General features: G+C 48.2%; 1 protein-coding gene across 1 annotated transcript; it reads left to right on the top strand.

Annotated features, from left to right (window-relative positions):
- Positions 1–2,154: 2,154 nt before the first annotated feature.
- On the top strand, positions 2,155–4,355 carry LOC123067741 (U-box domain-containing protein 25). Its single transcript, XM_044490409.1, has one exon. The coding sequence runs from the start codon at positions 2,985–2,987 to the stop codon at positions 4,074–4,076; it is 1,092 nt and encodes a 363-aa protein (XP_044346344.1). The 5' UTR covers positions 2,155–2,984; the 3' UTR covers positions 4,077–4,355.
- Positions 4,356–24,934: the final 20,579 nt, after the last annotated feature.

Genomic DNA, 24,934 nt, shown 5'->3' with positions numbered 1-24,934 from the left:
CCCATATTTTTGGCGCCACACATTCTTAAAACAGACCAATCAACCCGGTGTAAACTAACCAATCAATCTGGTTAAACATTAAACATTAAGATGTTGTGTACCTCCCATACACAACGTCAATCAGCCATTAAACATGAATTAGTCACAAAGCAGCAATTGATACCTCCCATATACAACATCAATCAGCCACCAAATACAATTCAAAATTTCCATTGACTTCCATATACAATACTTAACCTATCCATATTAGCGACGGAACACCAATTGAAACACAATTCAAAATTTGCATCTGGGCAGGACTGCGAGATCTAGTTCTATTCCTCTCCTCAGTGGTACTGCGAGCTCTTGCTATCCCCATCTCCTCGGCGGTGCCTGCTACCTGTACGAGGAGGCCGAGGTGCTCTTCACAGGTCGCGTCTCCACCATGACCACAAGGCGTTCGACACTTTGCTCGCAAGGTACCATGAATAGCGGGGACGGGCATTTTTCAACAACCTCATTTGTTCACCGGATGATTTTTCGTCGAATGACGAAGAGTTTGTGGTTACTGCATTGGTAGTTAATAACCACATTGCTAGGCACCGGCTTAGGTTCAGGGAATCAATCCTAGGCCATGCTCCGGCGCTGAACCGCAATAGGGAGAGCAGTCATGCCCTACTGAATGCCGATTAATTTGAGAATTCCCCGCTCTTCAAACCCCATCTTTCCTGGCGAAGCTTCTGTATGGCAAGGCATGTGTTCAATCGTATTCAAGAGGGAGTGATAGCATTTGATGATTACTTTGAGTGCAAGGAGGATTCTCTTGGCAAGGTTGGTTTCTCCTCTTATCAAAAATGCACTTGCATACGGAATTCCCGGTGATCTTTTGGATGAGCACATTCGTATGAGTGAGTCCACATGTCTCAAATCAATGTACATGTTCTACAAGGCCGTGGTGACAGTGTTTGTCCCTGAGTACGTGAGAGAGACCAATGCCATAGATACAAACCGGTTGTTGGCGATCACTGCAGATAGAGGCTTTCCGGGAATGCTTGGCAGTATAGATTGTATGCACTGGAAGTGGAAGGACCATTCATTTGTTTGGGAGGGGCAGTACAAGGGACATGTAAAAGGTTGCACTGTCATACTAGAAGCGATTGCTTCAAAAGATCTTTCGATATGTCACTCTTTCTTCGCCATGGCCGGTTCTCACAATGATATCAACGTGCTTCAGCGCTCTCCAATGTTCACAAGGCTTGCAGAAGGCCATTGCCCAGATGCCAACTTTGAGATCAACGGCCACCATTACAACAAGGGATACTACCTAGCTGATGGTATTTATTCTCGTGGTCAACTCTTGTAAAGACAATATCCAATCTAGAAGGAAAGAAGAAACAGAGATTTGCCGAAGCACAAGAGAGTGCTAGGAAAGACGTGGAGCGTGCTTTTTTCTGTGCTTCAATCTCGATGGGGTATCGTTTGACACCCTGCACTCACATGAAGCACCGAGAAGTTTTGGGAGGTGATGACTGCTTGTGTGATCATGAATAACATGATCATGAAGGAGGGGTGTGATAACAATATCTACGACCAAGACTTTGAATATCAGGGTGAAATTGTTGTGCCTGGGCACCAAGAACCGGCAACGTTTGAACAATTCATCGAATTTCATTTGTGAAAGATGTGATTGGCATAATGATATGCAACTCCAAAATCACTTGGTTGAGCACACATGGAGTCACATTGACAACCAATAAATGTATCGGTTCATTTCAAACTATTTGCAATGTTTAGTTAAAAAATACTAGTACACATTTATACGTCGGCCATGTTGAGCGCATTGACAACGCGTTACGCAGAAATGGCCGAACAATGCCTCTTTGCTGTACCCAAACGAATAAAATCCAGAGAAATCGGACGTCCGTTTGGGCTGGAGTTGGCCTAACTGCAAGTCCTTAAATCTGCTACATCCATGATCTCCCCTTGTGGAAAAAGAAGAGAAGACCTCTACATACACGCGTACGTGCAGCCGTGCAGGAGGCTGGGAAATCTGACTCGCTCACCCGACACCGTTGATTGGCTTGCACACAATCGGATGGCCGATCGACCACTGCACTGCCTCCTCCAATAATGCAGACCAACCGATCGATCCACATCCACTGAGGCAGTCCGCCAGTCATCCTCTCCCGCCATCACCAAGTCACCAACCACCAGCAGCGGCAGCGGCAGCAGTGCCAGGAATGACATGATTGCACGGTTCCGGCGATCCGCCGGCCACGTACTCACTCGCCGACGTCGCATGCCATGCGCAGTCACGCATCGCCATGGAACGAACGAGGATCCCCCTCTGCTCCCCCCTGCTCCCAGTGTCACATCCGTCGCCCTCTCCCAGCTCTCTGCCACCGCATATGCGCCCCGTCCGGTAGGTGCGGCTAGCCTCTCTCTCGCCCGCCATAGCCCGCCCCCACCCCGCAGCCAGGACCGCGGTGGGGGCTCCGCCACTGCGCCGCCGCACATGCTCCCGGGATCGATCGGTCGATCGGATCGCTCGCTCCCTTCCCCACCGCCTGCCACTGCAACCCCGCCGCTGCCTACTCGCTTTGTTTGTTCCCCTCCCCGCCCGGTAAAACGCACGCGCTGCTCCTCCGACCGGCCTCGCCACTGCGGTGCGCCGCTCGTTTTCACCGCGCCGCTCTCCTAGCTTTTACCCCGGCACCGGCTGACGCCCGCCTCGGTCACCCGCTGTTAAGTGCCCGCCTGACAGCGCGCACAGGCGCAGCGCGAGGCCGCATTCAACTCGCCTGGGCCACCACCGCCGCGCTCTCCTCTCCTCTGCCCGCCACCTCCATATCATCATCCCGCCCGGCCGCCCTCCACCTCGCGCCGACAGACGTAACAACCCACCCCGCACCGCTCTGCGCGTGTCCGCCCCGCCTCCACTGCTGGCATTTACGTGGCGCTTCTGCTGCTGCCGCTGCGCTTGCTCGCGCGCGGAGCGGGACGACATGAGCCGCGGCGCGCACCGGGAGATGCCGGCCGCGGGCGGGGGCGGGGGAGTGGGGACGAAGCTCAAGGCGACGCCCCGGGCGCTCTTTTCGTGTGGCATCTTCAGCACCTGCACGCACCCGGCGCTCAGCCCCACGGCCACGCCCAACAACAATGCCGCGGCGGGGAATGGTGGGGTGAAGGGTGGCGGTGGTGGTGGGTCGGCCACGCCGGGCGGCGACGCGTCACCGGCGCTCGTGGAGGCGGTTGCGGCCTCGGCGGTGCCGTCGCCGGTGCAGTGGCATCGTCAGAAGCAGGTGGTGCACGGGGGTAATGCTAACGGCAGCAACGGTGCCGGGCCGTCGTCGTTTTCCTCGTCCTCGTCGAGCTCCGCGTCGCAGAGCTTCACGCAGTGGCGGCTGCCGGTGCACCACCCGCAGCAGGCGGCCTCGTCGGCGTCCGCGGCGGGGGCAGGAGCGGCCAGCCACGCGGTGGCGGGCAGCACGGAGGAGAAGTTCGCGGCGGGGGATGTGGTGGCGGCGCTGCGTGCGGTGGAGCGGGAGATGGAGGCCACCGAAACTTCAAAGACGGTGCCGGCTGCCGTTGTTGCCGCGGTGGTGGCCGCGGTGCGGGAGCCGGCGACGGCGAGGCTGGCGGCGAAGGTGCTGCTGGTGATGCTCCTGGAGGAGGGGAACCGGGAGGCGGCGGTGGAGGCCGGCGCGGCGTCGGCAGGCGTGGAGGCGGTGGCGGCGTCGGGCCCCGCGGGCGCCACGGCGGAGCGCGCGCTGGCAGCACTCGAGCTGCTCTGCACGGCGGCCGGGGGCGCCGCAGCCGTGCGCAGGGAGGCCCTGGCGGCGCCCGTGCTGGCGCGCGCCGTGGAGGGCATGTCCGGGCGCGGGCGCGAGTGCGCCATCGGCGTGCTGGCGGCCATCTACGGCGGCGAGGAGGCGGCCGGCGCGTCCCCGCCGCCGCCGGAGGTGGTGAAGGCGGTGGTGGGCGCGATGCAGGGCGAGTGCAGCGCGCGCGGGCGGCGCAAGGGCGCCCAGCTCCTCCGCGCGCTCCAGGAGGGCGGCCGCCTCGGGCTCGCCTGGGACGGCGTCGGCGGCTCCTGATGAAGCGACGAGCAACCGGCCGCCTCGGCGTCGGCCACACTCCACTCCACTCCACTGGAGTGAAGCTCGAGTAGAATGGTACGCACCCCACGCGCAGGGACGGACTGACGGGACGGCTGATGATCAGCGGGCGGACTGGATCTGATTAGGTGGCCACTGTTGCAACAGCCTTGGGTGATTGATTACATTACATTACATTAGATAATAGAGGGATTGTCTGTTTTACATCCGACTGAAATCCAATTCCATTTCAGTCATATATTTCCACCGTGTTTTACATCCGATTGTCTCTTGTCTTTCCCTCTCTCTTCCTTTAAAAATCAAAAAGAGACCCTGAGAAAGACTAAACGGGTCCCCGCTTTAAAACCCCCAAAAAGAACAAGCTGCATAACCTCTCCATCGCACACAAGAACAAGAAGCAAACACGGCGGGGATTCCGACATGGATTTCCAGGTGAGAGACCTCTCCGGCCAAACTTCTCTGCGTCCCTTTCACTAACGCTCCTCCCATCTGTGAGAAACAGCTCCCTTCACCTTCTTCTCAGCATCTGCATGAAAACAGAGGGGAAGTTACTACACCTTTGCAACAAAAGTAAGAAACCAGAACAGAAAAGGAGCATGGGGTCGTTGGATGAACATAGACATGAAAAAGCAAGATCAAAATCAACCTTTACATAGTGGAATTACAGCAAGTTTTTACAATGATTTTGCACTAGATTTACAGTGCATTAGCAACAGTTTTATAGTGCAATAGCAGTAGATTAATAGTGAATTAGCACAAGATTTACAGTAAAATGTTCACAGTAAAACATGCTACTATATATTCCGATGAGATATTGCAGTGAAAACCACTGAAAATTACACTGTAAAACAGGCCAAATAGTATGAATTACAGTGTAAAATAAATGTAAGTACACTGACATTACACCGTAAATTACATTGAATAAATTCCAAAATGAAAATTACACTACAATATGGACTGGAATTTTCAGAACATGGCATTGCAAGTACACAGGTATTTCAGTTATAAAAGCCCCTTCCATGTCCAATCTACGCAGACCAAATGATTTTCCAGTAGATTTAGAATGCATAACATTTATAGTGCAATAGCAGAAGATTTACAGTGAAATAGCAGAAGATTTACAGTAAAATGTTCACAGTAGAACATACTACATATTCCAGTGGAAACCACTGAAAATTACACTGTAAAAACAGGGCAATTAGTGTGAGTTACAGTGTAATTACAGTATAAAAAAATGTAAGTACACTGACATTACACTGTAATTTACATAGAATAAATTACAAGATGAAATTACACTACAAATTGGACTCGAATTTTCAGAACATGGCACTGTAAGTATCAAGAAGACACACTGTAACCTATCTTGGTTGTCAATTACATAATGCAAGATGCCGCGAAAAATTCATCTCTAGCTTGTAATTTAGATCTTTGTTGACACTTTACATAGCTCAGAGGAAACACTGAAATTCAAGCAAAAAACAATAGCTTTGCTTAAGAACATGATACTGAGTACTTCCATTTTTTCTTAAAATTTCAGGAACAAGAAGCTGAAGGAAACGAAGGGAAGCAAGAATGCGAGGACAGGAGTCATACCTGCAAGATGAAGAGGATGCACTCCTTCATGTAAGCCAATAATTGCTTCTTGTGGAAAATAAAATAAAGAAAGCAAGGATCAGGTTGTTGTATCTAACTGGTTTATAAAAAATCGTATTTACAGAACGGGGCGTACACATTTACTGAACTTCTTCAAGCGCAGATGATGTACAAGGTAAAAAAGGAAATTGGAAACATTGCAAAAAGAGCACAGCCTATAAACACAAAAATTATACTTATGCATGCATTTTACCGCCCTACCTAGCAGGAAAATTATTCTGGATTCCAGGGAAGTACAGAAACTGACTACAATCTGGCGAACACTGCAACCAGCAATTATCAAACATGAACACACAACGACACGGTAAGCATTGCCCTCCAGATTAAAAAAGAATGCCCAGATGAGACTATTTTGCGTATATATGACTATAACACTGGTAGTGTGATTGAATGACAATGTTTGTGGGTTCACTTGTTGATGCAGGGAGAAACTGTGATGATGACTGTTCACAACCCATGGGATGTCAGTCTATTTGACAACATGGAACCTGACAAGGTAAACTCACATGATAGTTAAGATGGCTGACTTGGACTAGCTAAAAAGTAACTTCTGGTGAAAATAATCCTTAAGATGGCTAAAACTAACAAACAATAAATACAGGAACCTGAAGAATCTGCATATGATACATCTGCAACACAAGCAACAGAGAAAGGGCTAAATCTACAAGCAACAGAAAGAAGTGAAGAGACAGAAAAACAGCAGCAAACTCAAACCGAAGAAGACAAGGAGTACCTAGATCTTCCTACGAGATGTTCCTATGAGATGTTTCATGTACAGAAAACGAATTTACAGTTAAGTGTACACAGTAAATAGAAATCAAACTCCTAGATCTTCCTACAAGATGTTTCAGAGAATTTCAAAGAGAGTAAACTACAAACCATACTAGAAAAACTGGAATTGCCCAACATACCTACAGTATTTACAATGCCATTAACACAGTAAAAGCATACAAGCTGACTGTAAAAGAAAGAAAATAAAAATACTAACCTAATAAACAGGCATGGAATTACCAAATAAACACACACTAATTACGATATCAAGAGCATAGTAAAAAGCATACAACCTTACTGTAAAAATATACGAGAAATAGAGAAACCAATTTTCTAGGCCTAGAAACTAGGTATTACCCAATATACTAATTACAGTAACACGATCACACTAAAAAAGCAGTCAAGCTCACTATCAAAAGGCTATCCTAAAAGCAAGGTACAACTTGGAATTTCCCAGCATACATGCACTAGTTACAGTTGAATGAGCACGGTAAAAAGCCTCAATGCTCACAGTAAGTTGCTTAAGTTGCTTTCAATCTTACTGTAAAAGACCAAAACTAATTACAGTACAAAGTAAAAATGCATGAATACAGAAATAGGACCATAACCAAAAAAACATATTTACATACCACATTACGGTCTCCTGCAGTAGTTATCTTCCGTTTCAAATATCTAACTTTCTACAAACCAAAAAAAAGAGAGTAAAATAAAAGGTATACTAGCAAGATGCCCATGCATTGCACGGGACATCAAGATGCATTTCTATGAGTAGTTTATCTTGTGAGAGAAAAGGATGAACGAGGGAAAGCCTTATTTGCAAATGTGGAGAGGGGTGTGGGTATCATTTTGCAAAATTGTCATAGTTTCCTTCCTATCCGTCAGATATAAATCGGACGGCCTATATTGCAGGATGGCAGGCACACCATCAACACCAACTCTGTTTTTTATAAGAGTAGAGATAAGAACATATGGGATATGAAAACAAAAGATATATAAGAACACTTGTGATATGAAAACAGAGAAGAACATCGAATAGACGAGATCAAAAAGGCAAATCAGAAAAGTTTACTTACATGATTCACATAAATGTTGAACAATTGTGTGTCAAAAGTGCCATCATCCATAGAAGATTCCAACAGAGAGCAAAAAATAACTAAATTAAATAATTTGAAAGCGGAAAAAGCAAACTAAATAAGGAATAGATGTTAAAAAGGTGAGAAAATAAACCTGAGACATTTTAAAACAAACAGCATCTGCAAAATCGTCAGAAACAAAAGGATTATATGAACATTCAACACTGTCATCAGGAGAAACGGCATGGGGTCCCTGCCCACAAGCTTTACGCAATCTTGCCATCCAAACAAACCAGAACTGCAACTAACAAAAAGATAAAATCAACAAATTTACATAGAGAATTACAGTGTAAATGCAATGACAATCTAAAGTACTTACATAATGGAAAATTCAAAAAACACTAGTGTAAATACAATGTAAAATCATATAAGTTACACATGGATATACAATGTAAGCACATTAAAATATGAAGCGTAATTACTGAAAATTACAAGGATACACAGTCCAAATTTACTAAAGATACAATAAAAGGACAGACCCAGTGCATAGAAGCTCCCACAGAAGGTGGGGTCTGGGGAGGGATTATAGGAACCTAGTCTTACGATGCGAATTTTGAGGACATGCGGCCACGCGAGGTCGTTATCTCGTGCGTCGGCAGCGCGTCGCGATCGGCAGCTAATATAGCAACTCCTCCCCACTAGCAAATACGGCATAGTGTTTTATTTGTTCTTAGCCGGGATATGCCCACTATACGCTCTCATTTATGGGCCAGTATGCATTTACTTTTGTACAAATACAGTGTTGTCCGTTAGCTAGTCGACACGCTGGGACACCCGTTCGGTGGTGTGGTCATAAACGCCCTGACGTCGGGTCCACCATCATTTAGCAATCAATTAATCAGGGGTGTGGCATTGATGGGGCGCATCGCCTTCTCTTATTGGTGCATTCAAGTGCATGGCGGACGACGACTGGGCGATGACTCATGACTCCACTCTCTCTTACAAAAAATACGTGTTTGCATCTGTTTCTTGATTAGAGACAGACTAATTACGACGGCGGGGGTACATAATTAATTGCACTTAGCAGCTCCCGCCCTTGCATGGGCAAGCTGGACGTACTAACTGATACATGCAGATCGCTAGAGATACTGTAACATACGAAAAGGAAACGGCATTCCCTACGCAGAGGGGATACAGCCCATGTGTGACTACGACATTGCCCTGTTCATGGCCATGGCAATGCGGTGGGTACATCGAACTCCACTGAGCGGCAGCAAGACGAAGGCATGTATGAGTACGACACTACGTACGCAGGACGGGGTGGTGCTTCAGAACTTGAGCTATACGAGATGGACGAACACATGCTTTGCAAGCCCAGATAATCTGAGAATAATGGAGAATGGGAGAAGCTTGGAATGGCCATCCAAAGCAAGGAAGGATGGCGTTTAAATAGCCAGCAAGGAGCGTCGCCCAGCTAGCCGTTGCGACTGAACGGTGACCAACGCGATCTCCCTCGCACGCCTGATGCGGGTAGCTGTTGTCACTGCCGGGCAGTAAATGCGGTCGCTGCCTTCTGTTTCAGCTAGCCGTTGTCACTACCAGATGCCATGTGGGCCTTCACTGATGCGCAGAGATTAATACGAGAGCTATACGAGATGGGATACGCTGCCCCAGTGGCCTTTATACGCGAACGTCGTATTGGAGTTAGCACGAATCGCGTGGGGACTACAGGTGCGGATAACGACCTCGCGTGGCCGCATGTGCACACGCGATTTATCGCCTAGTCTTACCCCTGCGAAGTCCAAATTTACTAAAGTTACAATATGATTACAAATACAAATTACAGTCCAAATTACTCAACCTGCAGGGTAATTACACTGACATTACAGTGTAATTAACTCAAAATTACTGAACTTACAAATACAGTCCAAACTAGTGAACTTTCAATGTAATTACACCGACATTTGAAGTGTAATTAATGCAGAAACAATGTAAGGACACTAAATATTTGAAGTGTAACCACTGAAAATTACAGGATTAGAAAAAATGACAATAAACAAGACTGGAAATATAAGGAATACAATCCAAATTACTGAAAAAGAAACACTGTAATTACAGGGATATACAGTTTAAACCTGAGAATATGGAAGTTTCAGATCACATGGCAGTAAAGTTGCAGGGTTACTGCAAAAAATATTCAGATTACTATAAGTGACATATTACTGAAAAATACAGTCCAAAACCACTATAATTTAACTGAAAAAAAATCAGCCCCCCAAACAGATTACAGGGCAAAAATGCACATTAAATTACACTGAAAGTACACACAGATTCAGTTAAAAACCAAAATTGCTATTACACCCACCACACATACAGTGCGGGGCAGCGCGATGGCCGGCGGCGGCGCCCTTCCGGCCCAGATCTGGGCCCTTTTGAGCCCCATCTGGGTCTGGGCGGGCCTGGCATAGGCTTTCCGGCGTCATCTCCGGCGGACGGAGGTGTGGCTCGGGCTGGGGATGGCGGAGACGGCGGCGCGTGTACTGCAGCGCGGCAACGGGAGCTTCACGAGCCTGCTTCGGGCTCGGCCGGGTAGGGGTGCCTGGTTTGCTCCTGAGCTGCGCCCGGTCGGTTTCCGCCGAGAGTGGTGGAGGTTGTCCCCTCCCGCGTTGCTGCTGACCCTGCTGCTCCTCATTTCCGGTTGTTTTCTCTCGTTCCCGCCGGTCTCGTTTCGATTGCCTCGGGGAGACGGCGATGGTGACTGCAAGACCGTGGTGGCGTACATTGGTGGACGACAAGTATGGTGGAGCGCGATGGATCGTCCGGGGTCGTGGTTGGTTGTCGGTTGGGAGAAATCCTTGTTGGCTTGTCCGGCACCGACGTGGTGACGCCCGTGGGCGCCGCCGTGCCTTCCTGAAGGGCATAGGATATACCCCTTCCCCCATGGCCCTTCGCGTACCGGGGGAAACCCTAGGACATGTCCGGGTAGCAGCGTCGTTGGCGTCGCGTTCCTTCTTGAAGGTGTTGCTTGGTATGCGGCGTTTCGGGGTGCTAGGAGCGTGGTGGACTTCTCCGGCGGGCGCAACGGTTGCGAGTCATCTTCGTTTTCGTTGATCCGCCGTTGTCGGCATTTTTTCCTTTTTTTTTTCCCTCTTCCTTTTCTTTTGGGCGTGCTTGTGCTGCTTCCGCCCCAGCATCTATCGTTGGTTGTATCGGTGTTGTTGCTTTGTAATACAAAGCGGGGGGAAACCCTTTTTCGGTAAAACGAATGAAAGCGAATTAATTTCATCCGACTGAAAATTAGCATATCTGTTAGATAATTGAGGCCAGGGATGGCCCCGGGCAAACATTGCAAGGGTGTCCGTCCGTCAGTCACCTCTGTACCACTAGTCTGCTAGTGTAGGGTCCGATGAGCTGAGCTGAGACGATCTTGATTTGTAGCGGTGGTGCCGACTATGTTCATCATGAGTGAGATGAGATCTGCCTGTCCCACGAATGAATGAATTCTCTCCCCCGTCTCGGGCCGGGCCCCTCATTTGGCCGTTACGCCGAGCATCAGAATCCATCTGCCCGGTGAAAAAAAGGGTCCATTTTTATGTGGTTTTACAGTAGATTTCAGTAGACGACGCTGTGCTACCCACGTCTGAGAAAAGCCAAAGCATTGCACCACAGCCGTACTGCTTACCTCCTCGCCGCCGGCTAGATTTGGTAGGAACGTCACGTCTCACTGGAAATGGAACTCCTCTGTGGCGATCTTTCTCAGTTCTGCTGGGTAATCCAGCTGCTCTGAACCGCACTAAACAGTGGTATTGTTTCTACTTCCAGGATCGGCTGCAGCATTCCCTCAAGTCCTCGACTGCGACTGCATCTGCGAATCCCATTCCCCGCGCGTACAGTTCCTTTCTTCCTTTCTTTCCAGGAGTAAGTTTGAGCTTGAGCAGTGGATAGGGCTGCACTGCACTGCACGCACGATGCAGCAGTGTTGAAACTCAGTGCAGTGCAGAGCCATGCATTCCCCTGTCAATGTCGCGCTTTCCCTTTGCCATCCATCTCTCACTGTCCACTGCACCGCAGTGCAAGCAAACAGAGCAGAGCCCGCTTTGGCTGGCGTCGGCCTTTCCCGTGCAAAGCAAAGCAGAGCGGAGCCCGATGTGTCGTCGTCAAGGTTGCAGCTCCAGACCAGACCCTTCCTTTACTGATGAATCCATCATCACTCGCTCTCACTGCTCCCGGAACTGTAACTAACTCTGGTTTGATCAGGGGCGACTCTCTTTAGCACTCACTCGAGCCAAACATTGCAGCTACAGTACTGGTACTAGGGTTCAGATCTCTCAAGTTCTGAAATCTGAACCCCCTAACTGATGCACTGGACGGCTGCAGCAGCATCGTCATCAGCGTCCCACCGCTCCACATTTTCTGTCTAGAATCGCCTTCCGAGTTCAGACATCCTTCCTCTCTGCTCGAGCAACTTCCTGCCTGGAATGGATAAGCGCCGGCCGGCGGTGAGTGACACTGTACTGCTGCTGCAACCCACTGCAGCTCAAAGCACGCAGAGCCATTCCCCTGCCCTGCTTTTGCTTTTGCCATCGCTCTTTGGCCTCACCGCTGCAGTGCAAAGCGGCAGGGCAGACCGGCCGCGGAGCCATTCCCCTGCTGCAGCTGCTGCCTGTGTGCACTGCTCTTGCCATGTCTCTCTCGTTCCGGCTGGCATCTGATTTTCCGTGCAACGCAAAAAGCCCGATGTGTCATCGTCAAAGCCTGCATGCAGCTCCAGACCCTTCCTTTGGTTTGCTGGCCTCATCCATCATCACTCAGCTTGAGTCCTTGAGTTGAGCTGAGTTGACCCCAGCTTCACTGACCGGCTGCCCTGCACAATGACTGTAGCGCGACGAGAGACAGAGACGACTCACTTCGCCGCTCACCTGACTGACTGACATGGCCAAGAAAGCGGATGGGATCCCGTTCGCTTCCAACACCTGTTGCCTTGGTTTCGAGACACTTCAATGCACGGGTGAGGCATCGCAGAGACCGGGCTCCAGGGAGCCCGTTTTACCAAAAAAAAAATTAAAATATATTTAAAAGTTTCAAAAAATGCCAAACCTTTTTCTATAAATACATATGCATGTTCCCAAATATGTATCAAATTTCATCAACTAATTTGACTATTTGCATGCTACACAAAAAAGACAAATATCAGTCCTAAAAACAAAAAGGAAAAGGCATATTTTAGTTCATGTATTTGTCTTTTTTTGTATACATCACATATTAACATATATGTTTATGAATTTTTACACATGTATACCACAAACATATGTCTATGTGTATACTTTTTTTCAGATTTTATTAAAGTGTGAAAAAAGTATTTTTGTCGAAAGAAAAATAAAGAGCTCTGTGAAGCTCGGTTGCTGTTTCCACTTTTCGCGCATGCACTGGCAACTATTGCAGGGGGAAAGAAAAGGGGGTGGCCTGCGATATTCAAGGGGTAAAAAGATTTTAGTTAGGAAGCTTACGTAAAAGTTTTCATAGGTCTTCGTTATACCGGGCCATCTATCGGGCCGGGCCTATCAAAGCCCGACCCAAAAAAAACCTAGGCCCAAGCCCGGCCTGGCCCGGCCGTCGGGCCTAAAAAATCAGGCCTAAGTCTGGCCCATCATGCTAAAAGCCCGCCGGGCCTTGGCCCTCGAGCCGGGCCTCTTCCTTAAATGTCAAATATGACGGGCTCGGGCTGGGCCGGGCCCGGCTGTCAGGCTCAAAAACTAGGCCCTGGTCTGGTCCGTGGGCAAGGTTGGGTCAGGCTGGGTCGGGTCGGGCCGAGCTGTCCATGGCCAGGACTCTTTGTAGATGTAGGATTTTCACCCGCCAACACTGAAAGGTTGAGGCTCGCACGAGGTTGGATGATGATAAAAAATGCTACATCCACGTAAAGCTTCTAACTTAATCTAGGTAACTAAACTATTCCCCTGATTTCAAGGGTGGACCCGTGCCCTAATTACTAACCCGATAATTCTACACCTATGAAAAGATCCTACGTAATCTTACTTACCCTTCCATACATACTCTCCTCACCCTGATTTTAACTAGGGTGGACCCGAGCCACTAATCCTAAACCAATTAATTACGTCTAAATCAGCATTTACGTAAAAACCTCACGTAACTGTACGTGGGTCTAGCATTGCTCTTACTAACCAATATAAGACTGCCAACTCAGACTATACGTAAATAAGATACGTAAAAACCATTACGTAGGTGTAGCGTTCCCCGATGATGACATTGTTACTGCACACGCGACGGGTCGACGCTGTTACTGCTGACGGCACTTGGTTGGAAACTGGATACTGCTGGCTGGACGAGAAGAGAGAGCAAGAGAGGCAGATTGTTGTCCCCCCTTAGCGATCCACATACGTGTTGCCACTTGCGCTCTTAGTTGCCATCAGCAGTCAACCTATTCACGGAGAACATGATCAATTGGTGGCCAGCTTGGTCATCACACTCTAGCATTTCACTTCGCGAGCCTCTGTCTGCACTGACTTAGGGCCTGTTCTGATCTCCTCTAACTTCATAAAATTTCACACAACCAGCTTCTCGCGCTAGCTTCTGGCTCTGCCTGGCGATCTCAATCCGTTCTGCTCGATCGATAGCTTCTTCGAGCGATCCATTGGCTGGCAGCCCAGCTAGACCAAGATCTGGTATATTCGATGGCATTTGGGTCGGCTGAAACCAGCCCATTTCAAGGGAGAGAAGAAAGGTTACGTGCAGGGGAGAGCGAACCGTTTTCTTTACGAGGGAAAGAGCGAACCGTTTTCTTAAGCGGTGGCACATCAACCGTAATATCATCGAACTTCATCTTTTCGATTTGGTGGAGCTGGGCCGTCCTCGCTCCAGTTTTTTGCACGGGAATTGCCCAAAGGTTCCCGAAGCTAGCTTCCGGCGGCTAAATCGTTCGGCTCTGCTTCGCTCCGGAATTTTGTGAAACGTGGAGTGGGAGGAGATCAGAACAGGCCCTTAATTTCACGGACTTGTGATGATGATCAACATCACCCCCATCTCATCTACGCTTAGTGTATGGACTGCCAAAAGAGTCCATGCATGACAATGGACATAAATTAAATAAATATGTAATGAAACATCAAATTTGTTGAGAATCAGCCTTTGAACGACGCCACCCGGCAATTACGACCCATTAGCAAAAGTAACATAAAATATTGAAGAAGCCATATTAAAAAAAGAGGGAGTACATCTTAAGAAACTTGAAATACTCGACTAGATACATTCATTTTAGCGATCAGCAATATGAATCGAAGCAAGTATTATGTTTGGAGTGCAGTCGAATCCATATTTTCTGTGTCAGAGTATGCACTATTTTTTCCAAGGGATTTAGTCTCCTCCTTTCCCTGTCCTTCGTTCTGCACCATCGGTGCACGCAAGGTTGCTTGTAGGTGAGCTGACCCACGGGCTGAACGCAACGAATGATTTTTCTGAGCGAAATGTTTTGTTTCACTTACAGGTTGCATATTGAGTAATTTTATCAACATTGATGGCAAATCTGTGGATGGATAAAATTGCATGATGGACCAAACAAAAAAATGACACCTCTCTTTATTTGTAGGTACATATATATACTCCTAGAAGGGAAAGTGGTTTTTTAGTGAACACAGGGTGAGGTGATTCGAACACGTGACCTCCTCTTTCAATCTAAACTGCACTAGCCAATCATATTTTTTAGAAAAGAAGGATGACCCCTGGCCTCTGCATTTGAGCGATGCATACAGCCACTTTATTAATTATTTTCATAAGACCTTACAAAGTAATACAACAGTAAGACTAAAGTCGTCGTCTAAGCAAACTCTATCCAGTTGATGAAGGGGCGCAGATAGCCTGGGCCTAATACCAAACAGACATTGCAGCCAAACCTAATATCTAAGACCGAGGTCCCATCCAGGACGCCTGTCGGGCATGGGTCTCACCGGTCCGGCGTGCACTCAGAGGCCGCCGCCGCCAGCTGCCACTTCTCCATCTTCAGAACTGTACTGATGCATCAACCTTGCTCGGTCCAGCTATCGTCGACGCCACCACGGCGCCCAACGGCACCTCCTCCCTGCGCGCAAACAAGTGAGCACGTCGCGGTCGCCACAGATACACTTCAGCACCATGCTGCCAAGTACCACCAGCCGACACAGCTTGAAGTCTTTGAAAAATCTGTCGTGCGTAGCACCTGCCGACCAGACATGACAAAGCGTAGCACCTGTCGGTCAGGCATGACTTGACATCTCCACCGAAGCTCCGTGCAAGATGAAGCCGCTCCACCTCCAGCCTCTCTGAACGGGACGGGAGCATCCCAGGAAGACACGGCGAAGAGTTGGGCACCACAAACACCGCGAGAGTCGGACTAGCCGACCGCCATGGCGAAGCGACATCACTAAAGAGAGAACCGCCGCCATCAGGAACGCCAAGAACGCGCTGCAGCTGTCCCACCTCCCCGCGGACCCAAAGCGGCGCCTTCAAAAAGGTGACGGAGTCGGGCACCGCCGCCGCCCAACCAAAGTTGTGGGTTTCCACCCGGGTGCAGGGGGAGGACGAGGGGGAGGGAGCCGGATCTCGAAGCCGCCTTCAAGAAGGGAACAACGCCTAGAGCGCCGACGGCGTTGTGGCCGCCGCAGCCGGCCAAGAAATTACTCCGATCTAGAGCTCCCAACCCCACATCCGCGCAGTCCGCCACCGGATCCGGCCGGACTGACGAGGAGGAAGCAGCAGCACGGTGGCGCCGTCTTCAGATCCGACGAAGGAGAGCAGCCGGGGATCCCTTCACGCGGCGCCCGCATCCACCGCCCACTCGCCGCCCGCGCGGCCGAGTAGGCGCGGCCCTCAACTACGGCGAGCGCCGCCCGCCGCCAGGACGACGCCGCCCTCACCAGCAGAGGCCGCCGCCTCAAACCCTAGGCCCGAGCCCGAGTGGCGTCGCGACCGAGGGCCTCGCCGCCACCCTCATCGGCGACCGCGCGAGGGACCCGGCGCCCGTCTCCGGCGGCGGCGAGGATAGATCGATAAGGGGAGGAAGCGGACGGGGAGGTTGGTCGCCCCCGAGTCGCCCTCCACACTATGGCACCTCTCCCGTTGCGACTCCTTACATCCCTTTTTTCTTTCCTCTATTTGTGGAAGCTCCTTCGTTTTTTCTAGATGGTTTTCACGGTTTTTTCCTAATGCGTGAAACTTTTTTCAAATCCACAATTTATTTTCATTTTTACGTTTTTTTACCAAAATCCGTGAACTTTCTTTCAACATCAATGATTTTTCTCCAAATCTGTGTTTTTTTAATTGGTGATTTTTTTCCAATTGATTAACTATTTCCTAATTCGACATTTTTTTCCAAAACTAATGATTTTTTTTTCAAAATTTATGATTTTTTTGTCAAAATCAGTGAACTTATTTTCAAGTTTCTGATTTTTTATTCAAAATCGACGAACTTCTTGTCAAATTTGCGGACTTTTTTTAAAGTGGATGAAAATTTCAAATTCATGAACGTTTTTTAAAGCAGTGAACTTTTTATTTCCAATTCCTGAACATTTCTCAAAATCTCTTTTTCAAAATCGATGAACTTTCTAAATTCATGGACTTTTCCAAAAGGAATTATGAACTTTTCTTTAATTTTTGGCAACTATTTTTTCGCGTGTTTCTTGAACTTTTCTTAAATTTTTGACTATTTTTTAATATTAGATTTTCCCCCAAACTTTTTCAATTTTTGAACTTTTTCCAAGGTGCGGGTCCACCTATTAGTGGTCAGTTGTCAAAGTCATCTGGTCAAACTATCTAGCTAGTACTCCCTCCGTTTCGAATGACTTGTCGCAAGTATGGATGTATCTAGATGTATTTTAGTTCTAGATACATCCATTTCTGCGATGAATAATTTGAAACGAAGGGAGTATTTACCACTCATGTGCTAGCAGGCAGCAGATTAAGAATTTGGCCCTGAACGTTTTTGGCTCAGGCTTTGTTTGTCAGAGCTACTCCCTCCATTCCGAATTACTTGTCGCAAGTATAGATGTATTTATATGTATTTTAGTTCTAGATCATCCATTTCTGTGACAAGTAATTTAAAGCGGAAGGAGTAGGAGAGAGAAAGAGCTTCAGAAGTGTTCCAGAGATCCCGGCATTGTCATGGTGATGCTAGAGAATGTTCCATAAGGTCCCAGAAATTACCAAAAGGCCGCGGAAGGTTCCAAAAACGTTCTGGAAGGGTTCTTGTGGGTCGGCTGCTGCATTCCCTACAGCTGCAAATCCCGTTCCCCGCGCGTACAGTTTCTATCTTCTTTCCTGTACTCAGTTTGAGCTTGAGCTACAAATTCTCTGACTCCTTTTGTCCAGTGGATTGGGTAGCAGTAGCACTGCACGCACGATGTGTCATCGTCAAGGTTGCGGCTCCAGACCCTTTACCGAATCCATCACCAGACACTCACACCTTGAGTCAGTTGGCTTCAGCTTCATTCTCACTGGCTGCTCCCTGCCGTGAGTGACACTTTCAACCCACTGCAGCTCAAAGCATGAAGAGCCATTCCCCTGCCGTGCTTTGCTTTTGCCGTCTCCCGTCTCGCCGCGGCAGTGCAAAGCAGCAGACCGGCCGCGAGCCAATCCCCTGCTGCTGCTGCTTCCTGTGCACTGCTTTTGCCATGTCTCATGTCTGGGCCTGCTTTTCCGTGCAAAGCAGAGCCCGACGTGTCGTCCATCATCGCCGTCACACACTTTGAGTTGAGTTGACTTCAGCTTCGCTCCCACACCACCCTCCGTAGAATGACTGTAGTCTGTAGGCGACCAGAGACAGGGACGACTCTCTTGGCCGCTCACCTGACTGACTGGCATGGCAAAGAATGCGGTTGGGATCCCAGACGACACCTGTTTGTTTCTCTTGTTGTTGTCGAATCTCCTGGTCTGGGCTGGGTAGGTTTGGTTTGGTTTGGATACAGTTAGATGCATGTGCATGCACTAGCTATATTGAAGGGGAAAAGATAAGACGGTGGCAGGCCAGTCGTTGATCACCACCCGGAAGGCTCGCACGAGGTTGGATGATGACATCGTTGTTGGAGGCTGGACGAGATGAGAGAGCAAGAGGGAAAATGCTATTCGGCGCTGCGCCAAACGTGCACATACATTGCATCAAAGTGATGGTGTAGCTGATAGAAATTCCTCAAAAAGAAGTGTGTGTGCCAAGGATCGAACTCAGCGTCCGCCCGGGCCTCCCACGGCTCCAACTCCTCCCGCCACCCTCAAGAGGAAGTGGCAAGGAAGGCATCTCGTTCAAAGCGGCTCACTCCGTGTGGCAGCACCAAGCGTCGCCCCCGCTCCGATTCCACGCGCCCCGCCCAAGAGGAAGAAGACCGCCTCGGACAGGCCCCGCCGGCGCGCGGGCGAAGCCTCCGAGGAAGAAGGCGATCGCGTCAAGGGATCGGTCTGCTCCTCTGCCTCCGGCCGTCCCCGACATCCACATTGACGGCCAAGCCGCCGGGCACGCTCACAACGTGTTCAATGAAACGGCCGGGGGCTAAACACAATTTTTCTTGCTAGTTTTGCACCCGTCATCATTTTCGGCCTTTGGAAACTGTTGATTTAGCTTTTGGCCGTCGATTTTTGTAGCCCAAATGTGCCCTACAGATATACAAAGATGTTGGCTGAGAGCACTTTCTTGAGGTCGACGCGGAGGTGCACGATGAGAATGAAGATAATGATGCTAGAGATCCTGGAGTCCGACTATGATACTCGTTTCGGGAGGACCCGCAACTACACGGAGACGGAGGATGTGTGCTTAGTTAAAGCATGAGAAAGCATCTCTTGAATTCATCACCGGCAAGGATCAAAATTATGGCAACTATTGGCAAAGGATCGAAGACAAATTTCATCAAACGATGCCATTCCCATCTAGCCGGAGCTTGAAGGGCCTTCAAGGCCATTCTGACACCATCAACAAAGCTTGCTCCCGCTGGTCTGGATGCTTGGAGCAAGTGCGAAATGCACCACCAAGTGCCTCCACTATTGATGAGTATGTGAGCATTTCTTCATCTTGAAGTCCCTAGCCGTGTGCATAGGAAGATTATGAGCTCACAATCCTCTTAATGTTTATGTGTAGGATTGCATCGCCAACGAGTACTACAAGCAAATCACGGTCTCCAATGGCCGGTCATTCAATCTACAACATTGTTGGAAATGGCTCCGGGATAATGAGAAGTAGAGGGTGAGGGACAAGGAATCCCCTCCAAAGAGAGGCATGAAAGTGGAGGTTGAGGATGATGATGATAGTGATGATGCACCAAGAGAAGGAAGAAACAAGGGCAAGCCGGATGAAAACAAGAAGGAGAAAGCAACACTGGTAGAAAAAGAGCCATTTGTCCCGGTTCGTAAGGCCCATTTGTCCCGGTTGGGGAACCGGGACTCAAGGGTCGGTACTAAAGCCCTACACCTTTAGTCCCGGTTCTTATACCAACCGGGACAGATGGGCCTCCACGTGGCCGCTGCGGCAAGTCCAGGCAGGAGGACCTTTGGTCCCGGTTGGTAGCACCAAGCGGGACCAAAAGGCATCCACGCGTCAGCAGCTGCCAGAAGCTGAGGTTTTTGTTTTTTTGAAAGGGGGTGGGTTTAGGGGGTTTTGGGGGGTTAATTTAGGTAGCTAGCTAATAGAGAGAAGTGCCCTCTCTTATCTCCGGGCTTGGTTTACCAACGCTACTGCTATGCCTAAACATGGCTTAGATTGAAGTGAAGGCAACATGTGGTGCATGTCGAAAGTAATTCTAAACCTAACTTGATCAAGTTTGGATTAGTACTACTTTCGACATGCACCACATGTTGCCTTCACTTCAATCCAATCCATGTTCATGTCACCCACTGATATATAATAACTCTTCATGCACGCATCATGCATCATCATAATAACAAGTCCTACTAATCATCATCATACAACTTCTACTCGTTATTAATAACAAGTCATACAATCATCATCCTCATAGTCATCGAAGCAACCCTACTTAATTGTTCTTAGGACATGATCATCAGTATTAGGTAGGACCTAAATACCCTCTTTAAGGTAAAATAGCACAAAACAATATAGGCCCTGACTCTCCATTATGGAGAATGGAGATCATCCTGTCTCCAATTCTTGCGCTTCGCTTCCTTTTGCTTCCAAGAACCTCCTTACGATTGTCCATACATTTTTTCCATTTTTTGATTACCATGTGTTCACCGGTTTTCGAAATCCGGTATGGACAGGTGAGATTCGTAGGATGACCTGGCTGTATGTTCAAAACATCAAGGTGACCATTCTGATACATCAAATGAGGCACACAATCCATCAGAATTTTCTGTTGAAAAACATAGTAATAACTTTGTAGTTAGCAATGATGTACTAGTTTTAGAAGTATGCAAAAGATGCACGGATGTCGTAAGAGTAAAAAATCTTACCAGGTGTCGAGGGTTTGTCACGACAGATGTCCTTGTGAAAGGACTTAGTCGTGGAGCCATCGCAACGGGTTAGCTTAAAGGGGTTAAATCGGACAAGGGGACACGTGGAGTTTATACTAGTTTGGCCCCTTCGATGAAGGTAAAAGCCTACATCTAGTTGTGATTGGTATTGTTGGGGTTTCGATGACCAGGGAGCGAATCCGCTTTGACTGGCGCTCGAGTTGTTGTCTGTTGTCCCTAAACCGCTGCCGGGTCGTCCCTTTATATACATAGATTGACGCCCGCCGGTTTACAGAGTCCCGAAGCCGGATCATAAACGTGTCCGATTCGGTCTCTATACTTCCTATCTTACAATGCAAGTTACATAATAAGGTCGGTTTATAGCTACAGGCTTTAACTCGCCTTTGGGCCTTGGGCCTTCATAAAGCGCCATCATTCTTACGTCTTCATGGGCTTCTAATCTTCATAAAGTTAATCCGGCTGCTCCTGGCCGGTTTACGTCCAGTAATAATATCCCCAACATTAGGCCCTAGTTTGGTTTAAACTTGTTCATGTCAATCTTCAGCACCTAGAAAAATTCTTGCTCTGGCATCTTTGTATAAATCTGGTAAATCACCGTGACGTCATCCTTTAAATCCACAACCAATCGTTATGATGTCATCTACCCGTTGAAGCCGAAGATGCTCTTCATTAATGATCATTTCAACCCTCGAGGCATCATCCTTAATAATTATCCATTTCCAGCTCCTCGATTTCCGCACTTGTCACTTTATCGCTTTGCCTTATAAATAGGACCACGTGTCCTTCTCCTTTTCCCCTTCGTCTCCTTCACTTCGTCTTCCTCCTCGCGACACCTCCGCCCTGAGCGCCGCTGCCATCACCGAGCTTCATCCCTGCTTCGACAAAGGCCGCTGCATCAACCTGATCGTTACCAGAGACACGTGGTGATCCTCCGCTGCTTCCTCCTGCACCAGTAAGTTTCTCCTCTCCTCACCCCAGATCCGCCATTAGGGTTCGGTGTTCTTCATAACCTGAAACTGTTCCTCCTTTAGTAACACCAATGGCCAGTTAGATCTGATCGTTTTCAGTGCCCTTTGTAGTTTAAACTCCCTTCTTCTTGTTAAGGCACCTGCTTGATATCAAACTCATCTGAACCTACTGAACCTTTTGAGCACTTGAAATTAGAACAGAATATATTTTGATTATCCAACGCACGACAAATCTGAAATTTCCATGCCAAACTGTGAAATCTGTTTTACCTTACCTAGCCCTTTTTGTCTTATATCTGTATCCTCTTTACCATGTAGGTGGTTTACCCTTGTGAAAACAATCTATCTCATACCATTAGTCCCCTGGTAAACTGGCAAACCCCCTTTACATTCATTGTAACAGTCCAGTTTAACAACACATGTATACCCTTGATATGACCTTGTCAGTTATTATTGTATCAGTCTCCGGTTTACGCAATTTCACATATATGTATATCTTTATCCCATTGCATCTTGCGTATCATCATGAATGATTTGTAAACTGGCATTTCTTATCCAGCTTTTCATTTCACAATGGCCAAATAGTTTGCCGCTTGCAACTGGGCTCCTTCCCGGATCACCGAAGAACAGTTGAACAGAATGGTCAGTATCGGCACCTTGCCCAAGAAAATGGAAATTCGGTGGCGAGTTCCAGGAACAGAGAATCCTCCTACCCCGAGGCAGGGTGAGGTAGTGGTCTTTGTCTACCACATAGGCCGTGGTTTCAAACCGCCCGGGTCGAAGTTTTTCCGAGATGTTCTTCCTAGTTTCCAACTCCATCCTCAAGATATCGGACCCAACTCGGTGTCCAATCTATGCAACTTCCAAGTCTTCTGTGAAGTGTACTTACAAGAAGAACCAACTGCTGAGCTGTTCCGGGACTTTTTTCACCTGAACCGGCGTACAGAATTTGTAAATGGTCCCAACACTGAACTTGGTGGTGTCTCTATTCAAAAGCGGAAGGAAGTTGAATTCCCTCATGCCAAACTGCACAGTCACCCTAAGGAATGCAACCAGACTTGGTTCTACTGCATAGATACCTCTCCTGAAGATGAGAACCCTCTTCCAGGCTACCGTGATCATCGGCTTTCCAACACTCATCCAATGCCTCAACGTTTAAGTTCTGCAGAACGGGCCAATATGCCCCTCAACTCGCCAAGCTCCGGGCCTTTATGGCCAACGGTTTATCAGGCGTTGATTTTGTGCGTTGCTGGATATCTTGGAGCATCTTGCCACTAAGCCGCCGCCCCGGTTTAATGTGTGAGTATACCGGTGAGGTTGAAGACCCCCAACGCCACATCAACATTCAGATAACCGATGAAGAGATCACTGAAGGCGTTAAGAAAATTTTAAATGAACCGGAATCAGTCTGTCACCAAACCGGCTCAAACCCCTTCTACACTCAAAATAAACCGCCTGCTGTAAGCACTATGCTTCCTTTTTATCTTTGATATCTTTTAAATTGTTCAACTTGTAAACTTTCCTCTGTTTGTGTATGAATAGGGTGATGATCCCTTCTGGAAGCAGAAATCCGCAGATAAAGCGGCAAAGCCATCCCGTCCCAAAATCAAAGCCGTCAAGCGTACCTAAAAGAGGAAAACGGCTGACCGGACCAACATGGAACTTGATGAAGATGCAGATGATCCGGAAGTTGAGGTAGAACTTGACTCACTTGGCTCCCTTTTCATGCACCTCATTAACAATGATCTTTATCAGGAGGACGTAGAAGGCAGCCAGGCTAATGATGTAGAGGTAATTACCCTTTCCTCCGGTTCAGACTCTATGCCAACACAAAAAACCCGTCAAGCAGTCCAGAAAGTAAGCTTTTCTCATCCTCTTGCTTACTTGGATCCAACATTTATTTTGAAGACGCAACAACATGAAGCTCGCCGGACGACCTGACACAGTGGCCAACATGTCACTTCCGCCGGTTTACCTGATACCCAGGTTCGGAAGCGCCGATCTGAGGTCTCCCCCACTTCTGACAATTCTTATCCCAGGCAGGTTATTTCAGACAACCTCTTAATCCGTCCGATTCAAATTATCAGGTGATACCTCCCTCATCTTCTGGCGAATCAACAGAAACCCAACTCCCTCCTCTTAAAACTGTAGCTGGGTAAGCATTCAAACCCTTTCTTTAAATGCATTGCAAATCTTGAATAAGATGCTAAACCTTTTTTTAATCTTGTTTGCAGAGCCAAAGCCAGACCCAGCAAGAAAGCTCGGGTCAACAATCCGTCAGAAGGCCAGGCGGTTTTTGAAGAAGAGCAAATAGGAGAACTGGACCAAACTCGTGAACCGGAGGGTCCTCATCCTGAAGCTACCTTTGATGAATCGCCCCTTCAAGAATAGAATATTGATGAACAACCAGAAGCTGATCCTGCTATGCCTCCCATTGAACCAGTAGCTCCAAACCGGGCTAGTCCGGTGAGGGGTACTGATACTCCATCATCACCCGCAAAAACTACTAAAGGCCAAGGAGATGATGTTATCATTACTGGCATGGGCCACAGCTCTCCTGGCCATCCTGTAATATTGGCCCAACATAGTGCCAAAGAAGAGCGTGTTGCCAAGGAAAAGGGTAAATGAAGCACTGACTTATCAAGCTATGCTCATCTCAGTGCTGAAGAAGTTCACTCCGGTTTCTTAAACCGTCTGCACCCAAACCGTGACTATGAAGCCGGTTTGGTGAACCTGATGAAGAAACACTGTGAGGTATTTTCATCTCCCTTTATTTCTTGATTCCAAAGTTGAAATACTAGCCCAGGTAGCCCCCAAGGGCCGTTTTATGATGTTAATCTTAAACCGGGACTTTGTAATACTTTAATCCTCTCCTGCTGACCCTCAAAATGTCAGGTCCTTAGTGAAAACAAAACCG

Source organism: Triticum aestivum, chromosome 1A, assembly GCF_018294505.1.
Source record: "Triticum aestivum cultivar Chinese Spring chromosome 1A, IWGSC CS RefSeq v2.1, whole genome shotgun sequence".
Lineage (NCBI taxonomy): Eukaryota > Viridiplantae > Streptophyta > Magnoliopsida > Poales > Poaceae > Triticum > Triticum aestivum.
This window is presented reverse-complemented; position numbering and strand designations above follow the sequence as displayed.